Source organism: Heloderma suspectum, chromosome 4, assembly GCF_057233095.1.
Source record: "Heloderma suspectum isolate Gila_16-S chromosome 4, 16-S_ref, whole genome shotgun sequence".
NCBI classification, from domain to species: domain Eukaryota; kingdom Metazoa; phylum Chordata; class Lepidosauria; order Squamata; family Helodermatidae; genus Heloderma; species Heloderma suspectum.
Genome location: NC_139461.1, coordinates 240,818,509 through 240,840,537, shown reverse-complemented (window position 1 = coordinate 240,840,537; position 22,029 = coordinate 240,818,509). Strand labels below are relative to the sequence as shown.

The 22,029-nt window shown below is 42.7% G+C and overlaps 1 protein-coding gene across 1 annotated transcript in view; it reads left to right on the top strand.

Moving 5' to 3' along the window:
* The window catches only part of PNPLA1 (patatin like domain 1, omega-hydroxyceramide transacylase), a gene marked incomplete at its 5' end in the record, with an annotated part of 30,332 nt that extends 8,543 nt beyond the window's left edge, over nt 1-21,789 (top strand). The window contains 7 exon segments of the mRNA XM_084851654.1: nt 3-152; nt 362-526; nt 2,448-2,508; nt 5,256-5,467; nt 7,844-7,910; nt 9,409-9,529; nt 10,736-21,789. Of these exon segments, the coding sequence (XP_084707780.1) occupies nt 3-152; nt 362-526; nt 2,448-2,508; nt 5,256-5,467; nt 7,844-7,910; nt 9,409-9,529; nt 10,736-10,841 (882 nt within the window).
* Nucleotides 21,790-22,029: the final 240 nt, after the last annotated feature.

Sequence of the window (22,029 nt, the reverse complement as noted above, 5' to 3'; positions counted from 1 at the left end):
GCTCTCTCGCCCATTTGGTGGATGGCCAAACTGTGGTTTCAGAGTACAATTCCAAGGAGGAGCTAATTCAAGTGATAAAAATCCCCACCCATCCTCTTCCCCCCCCCTTTTCTTTTTTCAAAGCTCTTTTGTGGAAACCTCCCCCGCCCCCAATCTAAAATAGAGTTTGAACTAAAACAACACAGTCCCTCTTGTATGGGATACATTTTAGAGTAACAAGCGTATATAAATTAAGGAATAAACTTCAGGGAAAGAAATTAGAATAAGAAATAGTAAAATATAGAACAAAGGATTGTTTCTCTGTCTCTCTCTCTCTCTCAAATTCAGTGACAAATGTATACTCTGTAATCAATAAAACACTATTGAAGAAATCGGAGAATCTGTTGTATACACCTACGTCTTCTTTCTTCCTCAGGACTGCCCAGCCATCTTCTATAGCTTGCATATTGTACATGGCAGCATTCAGATGTCCATAGAGAACTTGTACAGGATTGCCTATGTCCTGTTCCCAACCAGCTGCCTGGAAGTTGTCTTAGTCACCTGGTTATCCTGCCCATCAGTTTGAGCCTTTCTACATGAGGCTTTTATTGTGCGCTCATGATTGCTCACTCACGGTAGTTTGCAGGTCCTTTACATGACGTCATCCTCCTCCAGGGACTCTCCTGCACTTTGCGACCATTATTGTGTTTTTTTTCCTAATGAGGAAAGTGTGGTATTTTTCTCAATGGCTTCTATAACACCATAGAAGTCTTGTGTAATTGTGCAATTCTTCTATACCACTGCAGCACCTAGTGGTTGTATAATGGAACATATAGAAAGGCAGAGAGAGAAAAACCCCAGAAAAAAAAAACATGCAAGAGCCGATCTTAATTCTGCAAAGAATCCAGAACTAGAAGCCTTGGTAAAGATGTGGGTTAAAAGCTTCATGTAGAAAAGCTCTTTGTCGAAAAAGATGAGACCAGTAGGGTCTGGGTCACCACCCATCCTCTTCTCCCCTTTTCCTTTTTTTATAGTGTAAAATTAAGGGAGTGGGATTAATAAAGGGTTTAAAAATGAGGATGGGAGAGAGCACCAAAAGAGAGGGTGGATGCCAGGAAGCATTTAGTGGAGTAAAGTGTTTATTTTATACAATCTGAAAAGTTTATGTTAACATTGCCAGACTCTGATCTAATTGCTAACACCACATATTTGGGCATATCTCTGTAAGTTGTTCCATACACAGCAAACAAATGTAGTGAGATGCTTACATCTTTGTGTCTTTGCCAAGTGATCATCCTTGTTCAGATCCAACAACCAGCTGTGATAGATCCAGGAATAGTAGTATTTCATAGTATATTGGTCCGCCAGGGACTTTTTGGAAGCTGTTCAGGGGAAGGAATAACATTAAGTGATATACTTGTGACTGTGAACTCCCATTAATAGTTGATTGGTTTGCAACAGTTTTATCAGCCTCTTCTTCCCCTGAATCTTCTTACATCAAGAAAGTAACTGTTTGAATCGTCCCAATACATGACACGGACCCATAGCAGGGGTGTACAACATGTGTATGTAGCTCCCTCAGTCCCCTAGTACAGCCCCTGCTGTGCCCCAAAACATTAAAAACAAATTACAAAAAAGCAAATGGCTGTCCATAGCAGCTTCTTGTTGTTGTTCAGTCATTAAGATCTTGCTTCAGGATGGCAGCAGCTTTAAGTGAGGATGACCATACTGGAACCTTTTCATTCGGGTGTGTGTGTGTGAGAGAGAGAGAGAGAGAGAGAGAGAGAGGCCTCTAGTCAAAGGTGCGGAATCTTGTTTTGTTTATCTATGAAGGGGTAATTGGGAGAAGGTGGTAATAACCAGAGCTGTGTGTCCTCTGCACTAAAACAAAAACAAAAATATCTGCAGCCAGCCCATCTGAATTCTGCAGCCTTTATAAGTTATTCATTATTTCTCTTATTTTGTATGATTTATTCTCCAGTCATTTATATATAAATTATAGATTTATTTTGCAAAATTTATTCTGGATTTGCTAATTGTAGAAAGAGCAAGGAGCTATGCAGTGTTACTTAACCCCCTTTTTCAATCTCTGGAAGTCTTATTCTGTCACCCCTCTAGCTTCTGAGATTTCTACAGGCATTGCCTATCCACTGCTAAGCATGCCTTGACAGCTGTAGGGGCTAGAAACTTGCTTTTGATAAAGAAAATGAAAGCTGAAATTTTTGGAAAGCAGAATTCTGCTCTTAATACTACATTCTGTTCTTTTCAGCCCTTTAGGGTGCAATCCTATGCATGCTTAGATAGAAAAAAAGTCTGCCTTTTTTCTGTCTAAACATGCATCAGATTGCATCCTTAGTCCTAACTGGGCATACATACAATCCTTGATGAGATCCTTCCATTTGAGTTGAGCTACTCGGCCTTTGTGACACACAAATGTGCTGGTCTCTTGTTATGTGGTCTGTCCGCAGGTTTTGAATGAATTTTATTCACAAGGATATCAGGATGCCATTCTGTTCTTACACAGAAATAGTAAGTGTTACCTGATCTGTAAACTGGGCAAAGTTCTTTACATCACACACTTGTTTACCCAAGACGGATGGTGAAGCTTCTTGGCCTCTATTCTGTTTCTCACAAAACAGACATGCATTTTGGAAATGGTTTGTTGCAGGTTCTCAGTGCGGTAGTGGTTGGAGAAGACATGTTTCCTACAAAGGCACATTTATTTCCTACAAAGGGCCATTGCTAAACTACTTGATTTCTGATGTAGCAGCTCTGTGAATGAGCTCCACCCCACTAATATACATCATTTTGAGCCAAATGGACCATTATCTGTAGAAACATTTCCTTATATATATGTGCGGGCGGCGGGGAGAGAGAAACCATGTTGGATTATTTCCTGAGAAACCCAGTTTTACCAGTAGTATGAGGAAGAATATTAAATTCCAGGACCAGAACTGTCAAAATGCCATGATATGGGGTTCCACCATGGGGTTCCTAAGATCCCCCCATCTGAAATCCTATTGAAATTAAAAGCTTGGATTTGAATCCATCTCCTATAATCAATTCTAGTTCTCCCCTAGAGTCCCAGAAAATGCTATTTGAAGACCCAGGTGGTTCTGCTGACAATGTGACTGGCTTTTGTATTCCTCAAAGGAACAGATATGTATTGGCTGTTTTACTTCTGAAAGGCCTGTTGTGTAGCTGGTTCACATGAATGCAGGTGAACAGCATTATGTATTTCTGGAGCGCTTCTGGAATGTTCACACAGGTTTAAGTAAGATGAGCACATTGTTCTGTATCCAAGCTCAGTGAATTAACTGTGCACTGTTCCCTTACATGCAACCCAGTCTCCTGTCTTCTCTCCTCCCTTGGTCTAAGATGGGGTGGGCAGAAGGTAGATCAGAATCTACTGGTAGATCACTGCGTGATTTGAAGGACATCAGCAAGGGGTTCTGACTCTCAGTTTTTTAACAGTAGCAGCAACAAAACAAGTTTCCCCATGTAAATTAGGCTGCTGAAATTAAGAAAACGTGGAGTAACCAGTAATTGACTTTTGTGTGAAAGGACTTGAAGCTTAGCTCAGTTCTGGTACCAAGAACAAATTTCTAGAACTTTTCTACGTAAGGCTGTTACTGTGTGCTCATGATTGCTCTCACTCATGGTAGTTTGCAGGCCCTTTATACGACATCATAATCCCTCAGGGCCTCTCCCACTCTTTGTAACCATTATCATGGGTTTTTTTTTCCTAACGAGGAAAGTCTGCTATTACTTAGAAAATGTGTTATAAAGCACTGTGTAATTGCGCAGTTCTGCTATACCACAGCACCTTTTAGTGGTTATATAATGAAACATAGAAATGCAGAGAAAGAAACCCTCTGGAAAAAAAGTACGTGTAAAGGAGCAGAGCTTAATCCCACAAAGAATCTGGAAGCAGAAGCCCTGCTAAAGGTGCAGGATAAAAGCCTCATGTAGAAATGCCCCTGGGCTCAGAATATACTCATTGTGTTCTTTAATAGTAAGTGTGTGGCTTTTGCAAATGGCTCTGTTTGGGGTTTTAGTTAAAAACAACAAGCCTAAAGCCTCCCATCCCCTGGAGAAACTCTGCTGCAGATTTGCATTAAGAGCCCTGCCAGAGAACTGTATAAATTCCAGCTAATAAAGCAGATAAGTTACCAACACCTGTGTGAAACCTGAATTCACTAAGCAAGGCCCAGCTGGGGACACATGTATAACACTGCTCCCCCCCCTCAAAGGAAACATGTTTATTGACATTAATAAACATAATTGTTTATCTCAGAATTGGTTCTGCTTCCTGCTAGAAAGTCAGCCATATGCTTTGTCGTGGGCGGGGCAACCAAGGAAAGGGGAAGAACGGTTTACCATTCACATTAACAATGGTGTAGGATTTAGACTAAACTTGAGATAAAAGGAAAGTGTAAAAATAAATTCCAAAATCCATTAGTATAATACCTTTATTAGGTCAACCAAATGATCACAAAAAATGTGCAAGCTTTCAAGTTCCTGATATAGTTTCATCTAGCAAGATGGCTTCCATCAGTGAAACGGAAAAGGGGTTGAATCCCCCTACCCGCTACAGACCCCTTTACACCCTCAAAATCTGCTTCAGAGGGTTGGGGAACCCCCCAGAGCATTTTGGGGGGACATAAAGGACTGCAGGGGGAAGGAGGGTAAAATTCTGTTGTGCAAGTTAAAGGGCTTCTTCACATGGAGCTTTTATCCTGCTATTGAGATTGGTTACTTACGGAAGTTTGTGGCTCCTTTAGATGATGTCATCAACCTCCAGGGTGTCTCCTACACTAAATGACCTTTATTCCATTTTTTAAAGATTGGACATAATGAGCTATCAAATTACAGTGTTTGAGTTCTGCTTGAGTACCCTCGAGAAAATAGGAAAACCTACAATAAGAGAAGCTAGACCACATCTAGCAGCTCTATAATGAAACATGGAAGACTCAGATAAGGGGGAAAAGGTGGAGGGGCGGACGCACATGTAAAGGGAGTCTGTCGTGATCCTGCATTTAAAATGGAAGCAGACAGCCCCGTTTTAAATGCCGGATTTTAGGCTGGTGTAGAGATGCTCAAAGTCTGCTTGCTCGACACTGGATTTCACTCATTGCTCCCAATATATAGTACTTCATCTGTGGGTTGAACATGGCTACTAAAGCTCGTAAACCTCACCCTCAAGATCTTTTTCTGTTCTTAAAAATGCCTTTTTATGCCACTGTTTGTGCATGTGTTTGATTCTTTCTTCTCAGATATTTTTGGAATCGGTTACCTGGCCAAGACAGTGACATTTGAGTTTGTTAGTGAGTTCAGTAATAAAGAATTGTTCCATGCTGGTGAACAGGCTTCCTGACAAGCACCAGGGATCAGAGTTCTCAACACATATAACAGGACAGCTTCTGAAGGCTTCTCCAACAATCCTAATTCTGTGACTAGTTGTTGTTGTTGTTCAGTCGTGTCCGACTCTTCGTGACCCCATGTACCATAGCACACCAGGCCTTCCTGTCCTGCGTTCTCTCCCGGAGCGTGCTCAAGTCCATATTCATTGCATCAGTGATGCTATCTAGCCATCTCATCCTCTGCTGTCCCCTTCTCCTTTTGCCCTCAGTCTTTCCCAGCATCAGGGTCTTTTCCAGAGAGTTTTCTCTTCGCATTAGGTGGCCAAAATATTTGAGCTTCAGCTTCAGTATCTGTCCTTCCAATGACCACTCAGGGTTGATTTCCTTTAGTATGGACTGGTTTGACCTCCTTGCAGTCCAGGGGACTCGTAAGAGTCTTCTCCAGCACCACAGTTCGAAAGCATCAATTGTTCGGCGCTCAGCCTTCCTTATAGTCCAGCTCTCACAGCCATACGTTACTACTGGGAAAACCATAGCTTTGATTAGACGGACCTTTGTCGGCAAGGTGATGTCTCTGCTTCCCACTATGCTGTCTAGGTTTGCCATAGCTTTCCTCCCAAGGAGCAAGCGTCTCTTAATTTCATGGCTACAGTCACCGTCTGCAGTGATCTTGGAGCCCAAGAAAATAAAATCTGTCACTGCTTTCATTTCTTCCACTTCCATATGCCAGGAAGTGATGGGGCCAGATGCCATGATCTTCGTTTTTTTAATGTTGAGTTTCAAACCAGCTTTCAAACCAAACTCTCCTCTTTCACCCTCAACAAGAGGCTCTTTAGATCCTCTTCGCTTTCTGCCATTAGGGTGGTATCATCTGCATATCTGAGGTTGTTGATAATTCTCCTGGCAATCTTAATTCCGACCTGTGATTCATCCAACCTGGCGTTTCTCATGATGTACTCTGCATATAAGTTAAATAAGCAGGGCGACAATATGCAGCCTTGTCGTACTCCTTTCCCAATTTGGAACCAATCGGTTGTTCCATGTCTGGTTCTTACTGTTGCTTCTTGACCCTCATACAGGTTTCTCAGGAGACAGGTAAGGTGGTCTGGTACCCCCATCTCTTTCAGAATTTGCCACAGTTTGTTGTGATCCACACAATCAAAGGCTTTAGCGTAGTCAATGAAGCAGAAATAGACGTTTTTCTGAAATTCTCTTGCTTTCTCCATGATCCAGCGAAAGTTGGCGATTTGATCTCTAGTTCCTCTGCCTCTTCAAAACCCAGCTTGTACTTCCGGTAGTTCTCGGTTCGCATACTTCTGAAGCCTAGCTTGTAGGATTTTGAGCATCACCTTGCTGGCATGTGAAATGAGCGCAATTGTACGGTAGTTTGAACACTCTTTGGCATTGCCCTCCTTTGGAAATGGAATGTAAACTGACCTTTTCCAGTCTTGTGGCCACTGCTGAGTGTTCCAAATTTGTTGGCATATTGAGTGCAGCACTTTAACAGCATCATCTTCTGTGACTAGTACAGCACACAAAGCAGGCAACAGATTATTGCAGGAACTGCCCCTTGCATTGTCAAAAAGGTAGGGAGCACAAGTGTTATGTTTTCTATTTAGTTTTCACTCATTACTTCACAGTGCTATGTGCACAGTGAAAAAACTTTCCAGAAACATAGGCATGAAGACACTGAAAGGAATTTTAGATTTAATTCATTGAGGAGGCTGGTGGTGAAGGGAGATGGGAGCTGCACCAGGATTAAGGATGGGAAAATCTGTCAGATTTGCTTTCTCCAACATACATTTCCCCCTTCATGGGTCATTGCCTTGTTGTGGCGAAGGGGCTTGCGTAACTCAGTGAAGCCATAAGCTATGCCGTGCAGGGCCACCCAAGACGGACAGGCCATGGCGGAGAGTTCTGACAAAATGTGGTCCACTGGAGAAGGAAATGGCAACCCACTCCGGTATTCTTGCCCAGAAAACCCCACGGAACGTATCACAAGGCTAAAAGATATGATGCCGGAAGATGAGCCCCTCAGGTCGGAAGGTGTCCAAGATACTACTGGGGAAGAGCAGAGGGAATTTCCAAGTAGCGCCAGAAAGAGTGAAGCGGCTGGGCCAAATCCGAAAGGACACTCAGCTGTGGATGTGTATGGTGGTGAAAAGAAAGTCCGATGCTGTAAAGAACAGTATTGTTTAGGAACCTGGAATGTAAGATCAATAAATGAACTTGAGCACACTCCGGGAGAGAGCAGAGGACAGGAAGGCCTGGCGTGCTATGGTCCATGGGGTCACGAAGAGTCGTACACGACTTAACGACTGAACAACAACAACATACATTGTAAAAAAAATGAATCTCTTTCCATCCTGTTTATGAAGAAATTTGCAAATGTTCTTATCAAACAACAAACTGAAAAAAATTCTCACCTATCTGCTCTGACCAAATTCAAACAGTACAGCTGTTGCTAGCATGGAGAGGACGATATTGTACCTGCCTGACAGGTATCTGCTAAAGATGAGCCTGTCAGGAAAAAAGAGGTGACAACCCTCACGCAGCACCGCAAACATGGTTGAATACACAGGTATTTAAACACAAACTTTTAAGAACAAAGCACCCAAATCCTTGGGCCTGGATGGACACGTGCCAGTTTCGTTTTCTCCCGCATTCAGATATTTTAAATCTCCAGTTCTTTCCATCTTGTTAATGGAGAAAGTTGTGGATTTTGATAAGTTTGTATCAAAAAATGAACCAACTGAATTCCCACCCATCCCTAACCAATACAATGCCAAAATTAACCAATACAATGCAATAGCACCCTCCCACCATTATTTTTCAGTATTCAGAGGCAGGGTTCCTCTGATCCTGGGGGTAGCATATATCCATCATAACCACTGAGAGGCTTATCTCCAATCACTCACCTTCATTTGGATGACCTTGGGTTCCAGTATTACAAGAGAGGGAGAAGTTTTATGCATGGTGTGGATTATGCACAGTGTGGAGAAAGGAGAGAAGGGGATGTTTTTATTTTCTTCTCACCATGCATAATTTTATAAACCTCTGTCATGTCCCAACTTAATTTTTTTCTAAATTAAAAAGCCCCCAACCAGTGCTTAATACATGCCATTAGTTTAAATAGGGTTCTGTGGTTTCCATGAGGATAGGTCCAAATCTTGTCCTTCCTATGAATTCATGAGATGGCCTTAGGGAAGCTATTAACCTCAGCCACCACCCACCCCACATTTGCAATATGATAATATTAACCTACCTTACATATTACGTTATGATAATATTGACCTATCCTGTAAAGTTAATTGAAAATTGCAGCATCAAAACAGGACGTTGTGCTTTGCTTGCATACTTTTTCATGCAGCATATTTCCGCAAAGGCTAAATAAAAAAAATAAGAGAGTGATAAGTTTAATAAAGTAACCCTCAGCTCAGTTGCATTGGCTGTAGTACCTCTATAATCAACCCTTTCTTTTCTTATGCATGGATATTTTTCTTACTGTATGTAGTCAATCTATGTAGCACATATCCTACTGCTGTTTCCCCTCAGCTAAGGTTCTCAGAAGAGCAAAAGTAATTATCTGATGGATAAGGAAAAGGTATAAAAAGAGTGCATTTTTCTTCTTGTTGGGCAAAGCATACATAGGCTTGTAATAGCTAGATTTGCTGACATTGTCTACCTTCTGGCTTTACTCTGGCCACCATTTTTGGTCTCCTCTAGAAAGGAAGTTGAATTAGGCTGAGCCAGGGGTAAAAATGGATGGGTTGTCATGGGTGGAGCCAGGATAGAATCTTGTGAGTTCAGGGGAACAGTTATATGACATAGCTGTCAGGTCAGCTCTGAAGTTTACGGGGGGGGGGGGGGAGTTAGAGCTACAGAGCCTAATTGGGCGTATGGGAAGTTGACATCTAGACTTCTTAGCCCTTTCAAGGCTGTTGCTGTGAGAGGAATTGGGGGAGGTGTGTGCATGTGTGTGTGTGTGTGATTTGAATCTTTTCTCTTCAAGAAATCATTCATTTTGTTATTATTTTCCCTACCACCCATTGGATTTTGCTTGTAGCTTCAGCTATCCTGCACATGTAGGAAAGGCCCGGATTGATAAGTTCAATAACTGGATTCATATCGCAGCAAATCATATCCATGAAACCTCCTGCAAGAATGGCATGGTCTTTCTGTAAAAGGTAAGAACATCATTCCTAAGTGAGATTCTTTGATGTGATGGGGTTTGGATCTTGTAGTTTTGACTGCAACATAGCAGGAAGGCAGTATTTGTGTTGATTAGATCAGAAATGTAGCTAGCTATTTCTTTGCCTAGTATAGAATTAAAATATCTGAAATCTTAATTGTTTTTTATCGTGTAGGTCTACACAGGAAGCAGTCTTATACTGAACTAGTTGCACAAATGGTCTGACTTGGTAGCTTCTTATTTTATACAAGGTCAGCCTATTTGTCTATCTAGTTTGGTATTGTAAGTCACCTTGTGTCTTTTTGTTGTTGTTGAGAAAGGTGTCCACTAAATTTAATAAATAACAACAACTATAATTAATTGTATACTTTGACTGGCAGCAGTTCTTCAGGCTCTCAGGCAGAGATCTTTCACATCACTGACTATCTGATCTTTTCTGTCTTTTCAAAATGGAGATGTCAAGAACTATACTGGTACCATCTGCATACAAAGCATGCACTTTTACCATGGAGCTACAGTCATTTGCATGTAAAACATAGCGTGACCCTAAATTATATATAAGTGGGATCAAGCCCAAACATTACAAGGAAATCCTTAGTGCATATAGAACTTCTTGAGCTTTAGGAAAAACCTAATATGTCTTAAATCCTATAGATACAGATGTGAACTTTTAAGGACGCTGTTTTCAAATATGGTAACTAAAGGGGCAATCCTGTGGCCGCTAGTCAGCAGCTAGATGGCCATAGGATATGTCAGTTTCCAGGAACTGACCTCAGAGCCTGCACTCCGAGGTTGGTTCCCTGAGAACCGACTTTCCCTCCCTCCTGTGCTGCCTCAGAAGAGGAGCGCGGAACGTTGAAAACCGGGCGTTCCGGGGCGGGGAAGGCAGAAATGCTGGTATGACACATCCAATGCATTGTCCGGCAGCTGCTTCCCACGCTTTGCCTTCCCGCGGCCGAAATTGGCTGTCTAGCTGCAAATGCAGGGCGGCTAAAGCGCGGAGGGGATAATCCCTTCCATGCTTTTGCCCTGCATTGGATAGGTGGCTGCCTCGAGTTTGGAGGCGGCTGCCTATCCCGGTAGGATTGCTCCCTAAATGTGTGTGTGCGTCTTCTATCTCAGAAGATTGCAATGTATCATATTTCCCAATTTATCCTTGCCTACAGTGTGTTTTATTTTTCCTGTATCTTTTCTTCTGAAGGCTAGAACAGCTGTGGCACTTTTGGAAGAGATCAGGTGGTTTGGAAGACAATTCAAAAGGCCCCAAAATAGATGCTTTGTCGAACGCAACCAGGGCGAAGTGTTAAAAGAATCACATTGCTCCAGTCTAAAATCTAAAAGAATTGTCCAAAAGAGGAAGGTTCTGAAATTCCTGAGAAGAGCACCCAGTACTTCTGTTTTCAGGCATGAAAGGTGTACTGCTTGTCAAAATTCTATTGGTGACAGTTTTCCACTGCCCCTCCCCAAATTACTACAGTGTTCATAAATAGTCCATCATAATAACTTGGCAATGAGACAAAAGAGTGACAGCTAATTTTTTCCTCTCGTTGTGTTGGCTCTAAATCATTCTTATTTGTGACATGGCTATAAATAAAGAAGAGAGAGAGAGATTTCTATAGGCAACTGGTATGAACTCGTACACTGGAGTATAATGCTTAGGGTGTTGCTGCCACTTTTGTACAGACCAAATGTTGTCTGAAGTCACTATTGTCATGGTTGGACAATTAGTTTCCAAGGTACAGGTCCATGACCTCCTGTTTATCTGTTAGGGTGGTGGATCAGTTCAGATAGCCCACCCCTGTTCACAACATCCAGACGACAATAGGGATTTTCAGTGTATCTACCACAGTTACAGAATCCTTCCCTCCAGAGACTCTAAAAGGGTCTAAAATGCTGATGGACTTTTGGGAGTAGTGGAGACAAGTTATGGTGCCTGAAGTAAAGCTGACTGATTTGTTGTTTATTTGGTCAGTCGCTTCCGACTCTTCGTGACTTCATGGACCAGCCCACGCCAGAGCTTCCTGTTGGCCGTTGCCACCCTGAGCTCCCCCAAGGTTGAGTCCGTCACCTCCAGAATATCATCCATCCATCTTGCCCTTGGTCGGCCCCTCTTCCTTTTGCCTTCCACTTTCCCCAGCATCAGCATCTTCTCCAGGGTATCCTGTCTTCTCATTATGTGGCCAAAGTACTTCAGTTTTGCCTTTCATATCATTCCCTCAAATGAGCAGTCTGGCTTTATTTCCTGGAGTATGGACCGGTTTGATCTTCTTGCAGTCCAAGGCACTCTCAGAATTTTCCTCCAGCACCACAGTTCAAAAGCATCTATCTTCCTTCACTCAGCCTTCCTTATGGTCCAGCTCTCGCAGCCATAGGTTACTACGGGGAATACCATTGCTTTAACTATGCGGACCTTTGTTGTCAGTATGATGTCTCTGCTCTTAACTATTTTATCAAGATTTGTCATTGCTGTCCTCCCAAGAAGTAAACGTCTTCTGATTTCCTGGCTGCAGTCAGCGTCTGCAGTAATCTCTGCGCCTAGAAAGACAAAGTCTGTCACTGCCTCCACATTTTCTCCCTCTATTTGCCAGTTATCAATCAAGCTGGTTACCATAATCTTGGGTTTTTTTAGGTTTAACTGCAACCCAGCTTTTGCACTTTCTTCTTTCACCTTCGTCATGAGGTTCCTCAGCTCCTCCTCGCTTTCAGCCATCAAAGTGGTGTAGCAGCCATATCGGGGGTCAGACTAAGTAGCCTCATGCAGTCTCATGCTTCATGTTCTTGCTGAGCTCTTTCTCCCTTGAATACATTGTTGTAAGCTGACGAGACACAGGAATTCCTTATCTTGTCAAAGGTCATACAATTGTATATCTTGTTCTCTGCTGTTCTCTTCTGTTCTCTCCTTATCATGACTACCCTATAACCCAGTTCTTGTATTATAAACAATGGTGCTAGGAGAAGAAATGTTGAGGACTGCAACCCCACGCAGGAGGGGGAGGAGGAGCCGTTTCATATGTGTCACAATGTCTATAAAAACAATGTGCTAATGTATTTCGGGGCTTCTGGCTCTTTGGAAATGATTCCAGCCTTAAGCCCGCGCGTTAAATAAAGAATCTCTTTTTCCTTCACTCCGTAGTCTCTCTGACTCTGGGTTCTGCAACATAAATGGTGCCGTGACTCGGATGTGGCAGGCTCTGAGCCAGACAGGTGACAGTTGCCTGCTCTTGATCGCCGCACCGGGAAGACGAGCTCGGCGCATGCCTCCCTTTCTTGGCGCCACCGACCTTTTTGTCGAGTGAATGGGAGAAAGCCTGCACCGGGATCGCCCAAACGGCAGCGAGCGGCAAGAGAACCTTGGGAAGCGGAGGAAGGAACTTGAGCCCTGCCTGTATCGCAGCTGCAATTGAGTTGAAACCCACATTGGAAGCCTTCAGGAGAAAGGCAAGTATATGGGAAAAAGAGGGCCCTGCCTTTAGGGAGAAAGGCCACTGGGCAGAAAAAAAGAGGGCCCCGCCTCATGAAGAAGGTCAGTGTTGGTGGTATACGTATACAAAAGAACCTACTCCTTGCGGGTAGAAGGGGGGCCTGATCACACCCCCGAGTGGGCGCCAGTACCCAGCACGCCAGTACTCAGTAGGAAGCTGAGGAAGCTGGGGAAGCCGCTTTCCACTCTGGTAAAAAGTGGGAAAAGTGGGTGGCAGGGACATATGGATGCAGTGGAGAGATTGATGATTGTGTGAGTGGCTACTGCGGTTTCTGACGCATACCGTTGACCATCCAGGTGCCCAGGCCAGTAGCAAAGTGCGTGGTGTATAAAATCCTCTTGTGTCGGCCAGTGAGACCCCTTACTCACTGACCAATTCCCATTCCCTAATTGTGTCTGTCTTCAATTTAGGAGGGAGGCTATGGGTGGTGGGGGAAGCAAACCTTGCACCCCCTTGGGATGTATGTCAAACAAAGAAAAAAAAAATTTTTAAAAAAAAGATTCAGAATAGAGAGAGAAAACAGCAAAAAGCTCAAGGTCGAGCTGAGAGGAAAAAAAAGATCTGAGGCTGTTAATTAGAAAAATGTTGCAGGACAGTCTGGCTTTTAACAAAGCGTGGGAGCGTGAGAGTGTAAGGCCGAAGAAGTAGCTGTTAGCCTAGCGCGCTGAGAGAGGGGGGGCAGGAAAATTGCCCACAACGTTCTGAGTTGTGCAACATCATCACCTCGCCTAATTGAGATGAAATCCCTAAGAAATGGAAACTGAAAATGAAGACCCAGAAGATGAAGGCAAAATAGAAAATAAAGGTGAAGAATCAGCCCCCAGAGCACAAGCTAGACCCCTCTTCGAGTGAAAAGTGTGCCATAAGACTGTCCCAAAGCAGAATGAAGCGGAGAGACCACGTTGAAGATCTCTGTCAAGGTAACCGTGTTTAGCTTTGAACTGTGTTAGAATTGCATAGAGCCTGTAGCTACTGACCATCGGCTATATGATTTCTAAAGAGCGTAACCATTAAGCTTTTGCCGTGGGATTCCCTGCAATGAAGAAATCTCACTGATTTAAGTGTCCAGTGTTACACTGCCTAAGTGTGTGTGCTGAAGAGACCGAGAAACCAGACAGCATGTTCCTGGCCAAGCCAAAATCACGCTACTACCATGCTCCTGAAAGCTGCAATAAACTGTGTAAGCTGGGAGACCCAACCTGATTGAGAAGAAAAGAAGATACTGGAGCAACTGTCTTAAAAAAACAATGAGATCTGTGTAGCTGGCTGGCTGACGCTGTCAGTGATGTTACAACTTTAAGACTGTTTTCCTGTTTGAGACCCCAGCGAAGAAAGCTGACCCGAGTTATTTGTTGCCCGTGCCAAAGCAAGAATTTGGCTGCCCTGTACCTCATCATGTCCTGTTTTAAGCTTGGGATTTACAAATACAAACAAACTAAGAAGCTTGCCTTTGAAGTCCTGCAAGTCACCCCACCGCCTCCCCGAAGATTAATGGCTGCCTGAAAAATGCAAGTATAAGGCGATGCCCATCACCCCCCAGCGTCCTGAGTTTCAGCACTCAGTGTTTCAGTGCTTTCGTGTACCAGGTTAGAAAAGAAAAAAAAAAAAGAGTAAGTTTTTAAAATGTCTGTGAGAACCTGACAGAAGTTGAATAAAATTTACAGAAGAGTTGCCCAGGTTAAAGCGTCACGGCTAAAGAGCTGAGCTGTGCCGCTCTGTTTAGACACAGGCCTTGCTAAAAAGTTAAAGGCCCTTGTCTGTCAGAAGGGGTGTAGGGTCACACTTTCCCTTTTTAAACTGATGCAAAAGTGGAGAGCCTTTGCTGGAAACATTGCATCTTCATTGCCCAGAGCCTTCTCTGTTTGCCTCCATCATTGTCTGGTCTTTTTAGAGACACTCTGCACATGAACTAAAATTTTAAATTGTCAAAGACTTGCCATGGACAGTGCTGTGAAGCTTTGGATAAACTTGAACTCTCATCGCTGTAGACCGTGTGTCTGTGTTTGTAGTCAGCTCAGTGTACAGCAGGCTGAGTTTGATCTATAACTTTTAATTTCCTTCTGCCAGAACTCATGCAGCATAGAGTTGCCGAGGCAAAAATGGTGACCTAGAACTCTTTGCGTGTGTGGGTATGCCCGTCCCTTGATTTTGATGAGCCCTGAGCTTTCAGCCAGAAGAGCAGTATGATTGCTGGATCTGCTCCATCATGCCTTACCATGCAAAAAGTGTTTTCCATTAATTGTGTTAAATTGCAGAAAGTTTGTTGTGTATATTTTATGATTTCTTAGATATCATAAAATATATGTGATATTTGCAGATTAGTGTTAGTTGCAACTCCAAATAATACTAAGTGTGGTTCCCAATAGATGACAAGAAAGACAGAAGCAAGTAAAAAAAAAGGAATAGAGAAAGTAGAAGACAGATAGAGAAGGGAGGAAAAAAAGAAGAAAGAAAAGGCAAGAGGCAAAGAAAAAAAAACATTTGTAAAAAAGAAGCGTGGCCATAGTTGCCCCCAGGGTAAATTAAAAGCAGCTGATTGTGCCTGGAGCTTATTACCTGGGGTAAAGTAGCCACAATAATGTAATAGTTCTTTAAGATTAAGAAAATGTAACTAGAAGGAGAAGAAGAGCCTATCCCAAATGTGTGTCATTGAGACTAGTGTAAGGCAGAAAGGTTTAAGTAAGTGAGTTTAACTTAAAAAAGACAAATAAAGAGGCAAGGCTGGTGCATGGAGCAGAAAGTTTTAGGTAAAAAGTTTGAAACATGATCTGCAATACAGGCAGATCAGCAAAGAAAAAGAAAGCAAAAGAAAGAGAAAACATTTGTCTTCCCATACTAATAAATAAAAGTGTTATCAAGCACTTTGGGAAGCGAAGTTGTTTACAGGAAGCTGTGCCTGAGAACCAAACACTTCTAGCCTATGCTGAAAATGCTTGCTAGTGTTGTGTTGCCTCATGGGTAACATGTATGGTATAAAACCCATTTAGCCCAATAGCTCGTGGTTCAGAGAAGCTGTCTGATCCAACCATTAAGTACGCCTGTGTGCTGTAAGTTACCCAAAAAAGTCTCCTTGTAAGTAAACCCCCCCTCTGGAATCCCAAAACACAAGTGGGGCTAGAGCGCCTCACCCAGTATCAAACCCTGCTGTTAGAAGCCATGAAAGCAGGTATGAAGAAGTCAATTAATATGACCAAAGTGTCTAAAGTGCTGCAAGGTGCCACCGAGGCCCCAGAGCGTACTTGGAGTGTCTTTCAGATGCCTATCGCCAGTATACCCCCCTCCCTCAACCCAGAGGCCCAAGAAGACGTGGACGAAAGAAGAAAAAAAAAGACCCGGCAGAGGCAGAAGATTCTTAAAAAAGAACCAGTGTGCCCAGTGTGGACAAGATGGACATTAGTGGCATGAATGCCCAAATAAAATAAATCAAATACACAAAGGAGAAAACCAAAGGGGCCAGAATGGGTGAAGAGGGAGACAGCTTGAGAGGGGCCGTGACATTGACTGTGAGGGGCCGTGACATTGACTTCATGATTGACACTAGAGCGGCATCAAGAGCAAGCAAACGTTAGCCTTAAACAAGAAGTCCAAACACTGAGCAAAGTTCTTCAAGCCCAGCGTCGCTTTGTCTTAGAAAATAAGCCATTCCCATCACAGAAGTTCATCCTTTCCAACCAAGAGTTAAAGTATGAGTTAAAGAGGGAAAAATAACCCTTTGACTCCCAGATGGAGAGGACTGAGAACTGTCATACTTTCCACCCCCGCAGCTATGAAAGCAGCTGGAGTTAAACCCTGGATACATTGGACACGAGTCAAGAGAGCGAGAGGAGGAGAGTAGACTGTAAACAGAAATCCTGAAAATCCTTTAAAAATCATTCTGAAAAAGCAGTAAGAAGACTCAGGCTAGACCTTACTGTGGACACACTGGAAGACTGTCCCCCTGCGTACGGTCAGACCTGCAACTGGAAAATTGAAGAAGGGGACTAGACCCTGCTGCAGCTTGCCAGGTGAATAGCTGCCCAGCGTATGCTCAGATCCCAAAGAAGATCAAACATGCGTGTTGTAGTGTTAGTAGTGTTGCATTGTGTTTCCTTAATAAAGTGCAAAAAGGGGGGTCTGCCCCTGGAAGGAGAAGTTTGTCCCAGTGATTTGCTGATAATTACTGGCTTCACCTGGCTAACATCACGAGAGTAAAACATTTTTGTTTGCCAAGAGATATACCTGCAAATAGGCTTATTAGCTATTGCCTAATACCTGTCTGTAGACATCCTGAAAAAATTCAAAAAGATACCATGTTAAGAGTTTATGGTGTAAGTTTAACTTATTCCCAAAATGCTAATTGGGGCGTGGTTGCAAAAATCCTACCCCCTACAGAGTTCACTCTACGCACCCCCATCATTGCTGAAACAAATGCTACATGTTCACGAATGCTTAATTGTCAAAATTTTTTCCAGAAAATATAAAGCTATCCCTGGCCCCCTTCCACTGTAATAAAATTCAAAACATATATTTTAATGATGCCCACATACTTTTGCCTCATGAATAGTTTTAGACATATAGTTCCCGCACTTGGTCATTCATTCCTGCCAACTTGTCTGATAACCACCCATGTTGCCTCAGCCACCAATTGAACTGGTGCCAATTCTTCCCCTGTGGCCCAAGAAAATCCGTCGACGGCAGCCTCGAGCACTCCAACTAACTAAAAATTGTAATAGTCATGTGCAGTTATATTCTGACTCAAAAAAATTGGCCTTAGCAATGTCACTGGTTGAGGTTCCAAGTTTAGCCTTGGCTAATAGTCTAAAGATCAACCGGTTAGCTTACAGCTTAGCCAAAAGCATAAATGCCACCTCACGAGCATTGTCATTGTTAAATAAAGAGTTGCGTGATCTAAGAGGTGCAGTTCTAGAAAATAGAGCTGGTATAGATTACCTCTTCCTTCTTCATCATTTAAGTTGTGAGACACACCAAAAGCTCTGTTGTTTTAACTTAACTGATAATGGCAATGCTGTAGATGAACAGATCAACAAGCTGCACAATATAGTAGCTAACAAAACAATAAGACAAAACAATTAGCTAAATTAGTTAACCCCTTGGCTTCCAGATCTTAGCTGGTTTAAAGCATTGTTCATCCTAATTCTACCAGTGTTGTTCATAAAAGTTCTGTTATGTCTCTGCGTTCCTTGTCTTATGAGCTGTTTAACCAATCTGTTTTATGTCTCAGCTAATAAAACTGCTGCCCTCTACGCTCTAATAGCCCAACAAGAGGCTAAGTAATATGTATGTCACAAAAAGCTTTGTATAGTTATCAGAAATGCTATAATTGTAATGAAATTATGCATTTAAGGGGGGAATGTAGCAGCCATATCGGGGGTCAGACTAAGTAGCCTCATGCAGTCTCATGCTTCATGTTCTTGCTGAGCTCTTTCTCCCTTGAATACATTGTTGTAAGCTGACGAGACACAGGAATTCCTTATCTTGTCAAAGGTCATACAATTGTATATCTTGTTCTCTGCTGTTCTCTTCTGTTCTCTCCTTATCATGGCTACCCTATAACCCAGTTCTTGTATTATAAACAATGGTGCTAGGAGAAGAAATGTTGAGGACTGCAACCCCACGCAGGAGGGGGAGGAGGAGCCGTTTCATATGTGTCACAATGTCTATAAAAACAATGTGCTAATGTATTTCGGGGCTTCTGGCTCTTTGGAAATGATTCCAGCCTTAAGCCCGCGCGTTAAATAAAGAATCTCTTTTTCCTTCACTCCGTGGTCTCTCTGACTCTGGGTTCTGCAACAGTGGTATCATCTACATATCTGAGATTGTTAATGTTTCTTCCAGCAATTTTAACTCCAGCCTTGGCTTCATCAAGCCCAGCACATCTCATGATGTGTTCTGCATGCAGGTTGAATAGGTAGGGTGAGAGTATACAACCCTGCCATACTCCTTTCCCAATCTTAAACCAGTCCGTTGTTCCGTGGTCTGTTCTTACCGTTGCTACTTGGTCGTTATACAGATTCCTCAGGAGACAAGATGACTTGGTATCCCCATACTACCAAGAACTTGCCGCAATTTGTTATGATCCACACAATCAAAGCCTTTAGAATAGTCAATAAAACAGAAATAGATGTTTTTCTGAAACTCCCTGGCTTTCTCCATTATCCAGCAGATATTGGCAATTTGGTCTCTAGTTCCTCTGCCTTTTCTAAACCCAGCTTGTACATCTGGCAATTCTCGTTCCATGAATTGCTGGAGTCTACCTTGCAAGATCTTGAGCATTACCTTACTGGCATGTGAAATAAGTGCCACTGTTGGATAGTTTGAACATTCTTTGGTGATTCCCTTTTTTGGTATGGGGATATAAGTTAATTTTTTCCAATCTGTTGGCCATTCTTGTGTTTTCCAAATTTGCTGGCATATGGCATGCATAACCTTGACAGCATCATCTTGCAAGATAGATACTAGTTTTTAGCCTAGAATTCAGTTGTCTGCTCAGCACAGGATTTTCTATATCACAAATGACAGACCTGTAAAGCCTATAGGAAGACTTTATATGGCAAACAGCAGAGTGGGATTTCTGCATATGATACTATGAAGTCACAATATTTAAATTTCCCTTAATACATCAAATAGTAAAGTTAATGCATTTGGCCTAACTATTTGTTGTTTCATAATAGTTATGCAATTCACAAACACTCCATGGAATGGTAATGAAGCAATAATGTATTGCTTCCCTAGTAATAGTCCAGGATCTGCAATAGATCCTTGTTTGTTTTTTTAAAAAAAGATGTGCAGATAGTCTTGTATGTGTTTCGGGTCACATAGGAACACATTTCACTTGGGTAGACATGCCCATTCTGTTGCTTGAATTCTGTAGCTGCCATTTTCCAAGGGGATATGCAATGAATGAATGCCTGTAGAAAGCTCATTTTGGTGGTAAAATACAGAGTTTTATTTTAGTCAAGATAGCAGAAGAACAATTACTAGTCACTGTTACCACCAGTATGGTCTAATGGACAGAATGCCAGACTAGTAACAGGAATACCTGGGTTCAAATCCCTGATTGGCTGTGAAGCTCACCAGGTGCCCTTCAGCCAGCCACCATCTATTAGCCTGACCTACCCCAACAGAAGAGGTGGGAACATGTACACTACCCCTAGTTTCTTGGAGGAAGGGTGGGATAAAAACAAAATAAATGTTAATTTAATAACTATTGTGTTAGAAACAATATTCAAACAGCATACATTTTTGGCTGATAAATGCAAGTAATTTGTCGAACTTGGGGCTTGTTATTTAAGATGCATTGTGACACACCTTTTCACCCTCGCATAAAGTACAGCAAGCCATCGAGAACCTCTTGCATTTTGCACATACTTGTGTGGCATGTTTTGCAACTCCCACATGATCATCAGTTCTTCTGGTAAAGGCATAAGGCTCTTAGAGCTTTTCTACATGAAGTATTTGATGTGCGCTCATCATTCCCTATTCATGGTTGTTTATGGGTTCTTTAGATGATGTCGTGACCCTCCAGTTTTGCTTCTGTTTGTAAACAGCACTTTCCATTAATTTTTTAGAGCAGGGAAAATGGGGTATTATTTCTAATTGGTGAAAGAACGCAGGATTTCCTCTTTTGTATTTGCATTTTGCAGTGCACTGTTCTGCTACACCACAGTGCCAGCTAGAGGTTAAGTAGCAGAAAAGCCGGAAAGGAAACTCCTTGTGTAATGCTTGGATCTCAGTTCTACAACAAAACTTAAAGTAGCTGCAGTGGATTAGCAGCCTTGCGTAGAAAAGCCCTTAGATGATTGCAAAACACCATCCACTTCCACCCAACTGCAGTCTAGCAGATTCAGCATTGTGGAGTCCTGATCCAAGAGGATGACTAATATAAGTCCCATTGATTTCAATGGGTCTATGTTAAGCATGACTAAGGGTGCTTCCAGATGGAGGGCTCCTAGCACTATCACTCAGAAGACATTGTGCAAGCATCTTTTCTTACTTAATGGATTTTCCGTGGTAACATTTCATGAATGAGGCAAGGCAATGGCAAAACCCTAATCTGGATATATCCCAAGCCAATCAAAAGTCATTGTGCAGCTATTCCATCTTCCCTTCCTTAATGGATTTTTTGTTGAAAGAAAAAAAGACAGAAGAAATGGTGAGAAAACACTGGAGGGTTACGAGTGGAAGGCTGCATAACCTGGCCCTCTGTAAAATTCTGTGAACGAGGTAAGGGCCTTGTACAATATAGCCTTGTCTGGAAGCACTCCAGTTCTGGATCCACCCCAGTGTTTCCACGCCAAAATTTGAACACGGATTGATATTTGATTGCCAGGATCAACCTTTGACTGTGAAAATGGCATTCTGCACATGCCAGCTGTGTTGTCATTTGGAAAAAAATGGCCATGGGATTCAACGTATAGGGTGGGAGACATTCAACCATATGCTAAAGCTCAATCAACACAGTCAAGATCAAATAATGCTATGCTTTGAATTCTCTTTGTAGACCGCATTCCTTAGAACTGGCTGGGATAGGAGGAGGAGAGATGGACTGAGGTTTTGGGACTAGCACTGCTATGTACAGCTTGCTGCATCCCATTATACCTGCTCAACCAGTGTTTTGGGAAATAAATCATTCCAAGACACAGTAAGTCTCCAGTGTTTCTCCCCCCCCCCCATATTCTGGCAACTGGCCCTCTGAACATAACCACCAACTTCTCACTGGTTGGGGAAAAATTGTTGAACATAAAAAAAAAAGGTAAAGGTGTCCCCAACCAGTCGTGTCTGACTCTAGGGTGTGGTGCTCATCTCCATTTCTAAGCCAAAGAGCCAGCGCTGTCCGAAGATGCTTCCATGGTCATGTGGCCGGCATGACTGAACACCGAGGTGCATGGAACGCTGTTACCTTTCCCGCCAAGGCGGTACCTATTTATCTACTTGCAATTTCTTGCTTTCGAACTGCTAGGTTGGCAGAAGCTGGGACTGAAGATGGGAGCTCACTCCGTCACGCAGCACTCGA